This window comes from Plectropomus leopardus, chromosome 5 (assembly GCF_008729295.1).
Source record: "Plectropomus leopardus isolate mb chromosome 5, YSFRI_Pleo_2.0, whole genome shotgun sequence".
NCBI classification, from domain to species: Eukaryota; Metazoa; Chordata; class Actinopteri; order Perciformes; family Serranidae; genus Plectropomus; species Plectropomus leopardus.
Window position 1 is genome coordinate 21,207,311 of NC_056467.1, and position 5,736 is coordinate 21,213,046.

General features: G+C 42.8%; 1 protein-coding gene across 1 annotated transcript; it reads right to left on the reverse strand.

Annotated features, from left to right (window-relative positions):
- Window positions 1-1,695: 1,695 nt before the first annotated feature.
- LOC121943439 (probable G-protein coupled receptor 149) lies at window positions 1,696-5,424 on the reverse strand. Its single transcript, XM_042486963.1, has 3 exons — window positions 4,367-5,424; window positions 2,357-2,537; window positions 1,696-2,231 (listed from the first exon to the last, which is right to left on the reverse strand). Exons 1-3 carry the CDS (start codon window positions 5,333-5,335, stop codon window positions 1,696-1,698), a joined length of 1,686 nt encoding a protein of 561 aa, XP_042342897.1. The 5' UTR covers window positions 5,336-5,424.
- Window positions 5,425-5,736: the final 312 nt, after the last annotated feature.

The following is a 5,736-nucleotide window of genomic DNA, read 5'->3' on the forward strand; positions in this document are numbered from 1 at the left end:
ACACACACACACACACACACACCCACACACACACACACACACACACACTCACACTCACATTGGCAGTGAACATCTCAGACTTATACCTGATGCAAAGTGAGTGCCAAAGCCAAACTGTAGATGCATGCTCCATGGATTTTCCACCCTCTGGTGATTTTCAAACCAAAACATTTCAGATTTATAAGTAGAGCAGAGACAGCAAGGAGCAGAGACAGAGATAAAGTATGTGCATGTGTTTGTGTGTGTGTGTGTTCAATGCACATATGTGAATATGTGTTTCCACATCTGCTCACGTCCCAGTTAGCTTAAAAGCAAGCCCATAGAGTCATTGCTCTAAAAGTCATGATTACTATGCTGTTGGTTTCAAAGGTATTGCCAGTGGCTGCTCTGCCGTTTCTCTGGAACAGAGTGAAGCTGGTCTCTCATCTGTGTCTGGTATCTACAATGCCAGGATACATTAATCATCAAGGCTTTAGTGTTTTGTCCTTGTTTAACAATTCAACTGGGTCCAACAAAGCTCATAGAGAATTAAGCTGCTGGTATTACAAGAGCACAAGATGTCAACAAGAAAGAAAGAAATGGATTAAAAATGGATTAGTCAACGATGATTCATGGGCATGCAGCAAACTGTTTTGAGCTGCATTGTTTACATTTAGTAAGCTTTTTTGTATTTTCTGGATAGAGCAACTATTTAATGACTGAGAAAATTATACATTCATGAGCACGACTTTGGGTCTTAGCAGAGAGACAGCACTGCACTGTACATACGAATAGATATAGAGGATGTGTTTAACTGAACTTCAGCTAAAATATGATTGAAAAATTGATTGTCTTTAAAGTTTCATCCAAATTCATACAAAATCACAGCTTTGCAGAAAAAAACATGCACTAACCTTCAGTGGATAAATCTTGTGAATAATGCTCTGAAACTATAAACATTGCACTTTCAATTCCAAAAACTGCAAGGCCTAAATCAATGAATTGAGCTGAGCCTTGAGAGCTGGTCTGATTTTAGAGGGGAGCACTAATGAATGAACATTTGGTTTTGAAAGACAGGCTGACATTTGTAACTGAAATGGTGCGCCGCTGATAGTATCTCGATCAATTGCTCTATTAGTCAGAATCATTGATGCTTAGCACAAACAAAGATATGCAGAGATAAGGCAGAGGAGAGGAGAGAGTCTAAGGGAGACAGGATTTTAACCACTTTATCCAAATAACATGCGCAGCCTCGACTCTGTCAGCTTGATTATAAAAAGGCATATTCAGAGATGCAGAAAAAAAGAAAAAAAAGAAAAGAAAACAACTTCCAAGAGATACAGAGCAGCAAACAGAAAGTCAGACAGGCATTTAGACAGAGACACACTTCGCTAAAGCCTTCTTATGCAAAGACTGCATCTTGTTCCAACAGCTGTGTGTCTCTGTACAGGTGCACTGTAATAAGACATTTAATTTCCCTTTGAGAAAGTGTAAACAGAAAGGGAGACTGAAAACCCATGCAATATGGTCTTGGGACATTAATCACACATAAATGACCATCTCTCAGGTGCATTGCCATATGTTGCATGCTAATGCAGCAGTTGTTTGACTAGTTTAGGAGAGCAATAGAGTGTGGGTGTGTAAAATCAATTAATGCCATCCATAAACCGCAGAATGACAGATACAAATGAGTTAATTTAATGGTTCAACACCAGACTAATAAACTGAAGACTCTGGTGAGTGGTGTACCTGTCTGGGTGTTCTCTCTGATTTACTCCTGCACCACTCCCAGTCCGTCAGCTCAATTTTCCGACACTCTTCGTGCGACAGCCTCCTCTCTGGGCCCTCAAACACAGACGACGTGTCAGGGAGATTGTGATCCTGCTCCCGGTGGTGAGAGGGCAGAGAGGGGATGCAGCGGAAGTCATCATCGTCTCCGTGGTTCTCGTGAGGCAGTGAAGGACAATCAGCCAGTGCCTCTCCTCCACCGGCTACGGCTTCCAACAGGAGGTCTGCATGAGAGGAGCTGTCCACTGGGCAGGTGGTGCTGAAATCAAAATCGTGCCCCAGTCTGGGAAGCCCTCCACTTTCTAGTGCATCAAGCCGGGTATTAGGGAAGTCACAGTTGAAGAGGCTGTGATAGGCTGGCTTCTCAAGGGGTGGACTGTTTTGAGACATGGTGGCATGTGACAACTTGTAGACTCCGCAGCCTTGTTGGAAGGAAAGATTGAACTCAAATCTTCTTTTCAGTACTATGGAAAAAGTAATTGGGGATCATTTGATTACACCTTTAGTACCCTTTGCTCGACATCACAAAGTGTTCATTATGTAGACAAGACACTTGATGTTGGTACATTTCTGTAAGCTCATGGTTTACCTGAGGGCTCCTGTGTTGGATCCCGTTTGCAGTTAATGAAGCAGCCACATGGCATGTGGATCCAGCGCTCAGATAGCACAAATAATGGAGTGACTGCGGGGGCAAGCAGGGTGAGAAAGAAGCTCAGAGTCTCCAGGGATGAGCTGCGTGCATTCACTGCATGGCGCACCAGCACCAAAGTCTGTGAATGAAGGGAAAGGAGAAATTAATTCACTGAGGAGTCACCGGCGATTCAATATGCATGAGGAGGACTGGGTAGGAAATCACATGAATAGAAATAAATTACACAGATCCTTCACCCAAAACGTGCTGTTTTGCTTTTCATTTTCTTTTCTTTTTCCAAACAGGCCTTTGCATAGAATATATGAAAGGAGTGCCCTGTTGTACATTTTTCTGGGTGACTAAATTGAAAATAATTGTAACTATTTCTATAATTTACTGGAAAGTGACTGTATTTATACGACTCAGGCATTGTGGCCCAGCAACAGGTTCAGCACTGTGCTGAAATTGAACTCTACAGCTCTCTGGAAATGGTATATAATAAACAATATGTATCTAAAGATAAATAATAAGATGCATTTAGACTTATTTGTTGATACAGAAGGAACAGAATGTCTTGTTAAGTTGTATTTTTTTTGTATTTCTCTTCTGTGATTTTTTTTTTTGTCATATCCACTGCTTTCACTCATTCTCAGTGTTGCAGGTTTGGCATGCCAATTCTGTTTGCCCATCATTGTCTGCTGGCTGCACAGCATTTATCACCTAAAATTCTTTTTATTTTTCTGTTTGAACAAGAACAAATGTTGGAACAGTGGCACTCACTGTGTGGCAATCATGTAAGGCATTTCACAATGCAACCCAACAAATGCTGCCCTTTAGGTGTTGACTAAAACCTGCCAAATACTGTTCTCAAGGCCTTTCGAAAATGATAATCTACTGGGACATTGGCGAAAGTATCTAAATGCTATCAGAACTTTTAAAGATAAGAGATTATTATGAACTGACTAAAATTGTGTTATGAAAATTGTCTCGGGGACATTCAAGGTTTTTCAATGGGTCTCCAACGAAAAGAAGGAATTATTTAATCTTTTTTTCATCATGGGGAAGAATTTTAATAGAATAATACACCACATTTACCACATTTTGTCACATAGGTCAACATTATACACTCATACAGCTCATACAGATGCATAGACTAAATTGCGGATTTGTTTGGTATTAAAGTGTTTGGCAGTCTTGTGTTACATTATAGGCCCATACAAAACTTTTATTTGGCTTTTAAGCACATTTGGTGCTTAAGGTTTTATGTCAACATTGAAATGTAGGGTTTGGGGATCCTGTGGTAGACATTTTTTAACATCAAACACTTGATTTCCTGCATTCTGTGCACCAATCTGTGCCATTCTGCATCAGTTTATGGTGTAAATGGCTTTAATTTTGTCAAATTAAAAGTCCTCAGCTACTTTCATGCTTTTATTGGGGGAGACAAATGCACGTGTGCTTGTTTGACATCTTGCTCTTAAACAGCTAACTCCTTCATTATTCTTTTGGGTAGATTGTATATTATTGGCTAACCCAAAGAACTTAGTTCTGCTCATCTTCCACATGAAGAACTTAAATTGCCAAAAGTAACCCAGAAAAAGATGGGTGAATTTAACTTGAGCATAGGTTCAAGTAAAAGTGATTTTATTTAAAGATTCAGCCTTGGAAAATTATGTTTCTTGCAACATTGGAGAAGTTATTCAATTATAATGAAACTATTCCACTTGTTTGGATTGTAGTTTCATTAATTTTCTGCAGTCTGTGCCAAAGGGAGCAAACCTTTCCAATTAAATAACACTTAAAAATCTGGAAACATGTACACATGAAGTACACAGCTGCTAGATGTTTAGTAAGAAATAAAAAATATATATATAATTTGAAGCCTACATGATTTGACAGGACATTATTTAAGTTGTTATGCAGTTGCCTTTGGCCTCAACTGCTGTTTGCTTTCATCGCACTGCTTACCATCATTGGCATCCATAAAATAACTCGAACCACCGCCAGGATCATGGAGAAGCGCTTTTGTGCAAACACAGCTGGTGTGTCCCCCACAGCAGCTGTCCTCTGCCCGCTGACAGACACAGGGGACAGACCGCTGTCGTCTTTGTCCCTGAGCTCCGTCCCGCAGGAACTTGGACTCAGCTCGTTGTAGACACCGAAACTTTTGTTTAGGATGTCCCGGGAAAAGGACGGAAGATCACAGAGGGGCGCGGAGCCGCTCAGTCCCCTCGCCATCTCCAGGTAGCTGGGGTACAGTAAAGTCCTCTGAGGCTCTCTGGAGCACAGCAGCTGGTAGGTGAGGGGGATAAAGAAAAATAACAACCCGCAGAAACACATGGAATATAAAGAGAAAAGCAGCACGATGTAAAAGCCGTCGCTCTCCGGGAAACACCCGAGAGAGGCTGGCGTAAAGCTGCCCCATCCGCACAAAGGTAACACACTCACGGCAAGGCTGACCGCCCACACACCGGCGATGGCCCACATCACTTTGAGTGGCCGGCGGACAGATTGAAGCACTCCAAATCTCTTGGTGACATAAAAAGTGTAGGCTGCTATAAGGCAAGCCTTCATATTGCTAGAAACACCCTGGAACACGTACAGAAGTCCGGATAAAGTGCACAGGCTGCCCGACCCTCCACCTCCATCTGTCTCCCACTGTAGGAGCATGAACAGGGAGAGAGGGACCACACTGAGGAGGTCGTCCACAGACATGGAAGCCACGATGAGACACAGGGAGGTTTTTCTCCTCATCCGGAGCAGAGAGAGCAGCGAATACACACCTCCGACAAAGGTAGCAGCTGCGATAATTACGCACAAGCCGAAAAGCAGCAGGCGGATTTGCTTCTCCACCTCCGAGGGGTCTGTCTTCTCGTAGGTGGCCGTGGAAAGGTAGCTCTGGTTGGGCGCCGGGTAGCTTAGGTGCGTCGTGGACATTTTCAGCGATAAACTTCTCGTTCTGTTTGGGCACTTTAAATTACTCAAATCGGACTCATTATCTTAAAGTTTACCGCGTTGCAAAGATGTGAGCACAACCTCGCATCTCTAAAAAATATTACACAATAGAGATAATGAGAGAAAAATTGGGCAACATCCTGCTACAATCCAGCTGGGAACGCACGCGTTATCAAAGCTTTCCGGTGCCTTGGATGTGGAGTCTCCGGGTACAGTGCTGGCAGGCACTTGTGGTCAGCGTTCAAACCGCGCAACCAGGGCACCTCTCGTTTCCAGCTGCCGATTACGCGCTGTCGTCATCATCGTTTCCTCTCACGGTAGTCATTTGGGGTTGGGCCAAATGCTGTTTACTACTAACTTGTCTCTGTTGAATTGGTCCGATG

Excerpts from the sequence above, each read along its gene's own strand:
- LOC121943439 (XM_042486963.1), bottom strand. The coding sequence starts at position 5,335 with ATGTCCACGACGCACCTAAGCTACCCGGCGCCCAACCAGAGCTACCTT. Across the intron at positions 2,538-4,366 it reads TTTTATGGATGCCAATGATG|ACTTTGGTGCTGGTGCGCCA; the intron begins GTAAGCAGTGCG and ends CTTCATTCACAG. Across the intron at positions 2,232-2,356 it reads TCCAACACAGGAGCCCTCAG|TACTGAAAAGAAGATTTGAG; the intron begins GTAAACCATGAG and ends CTTTTTCCATAG.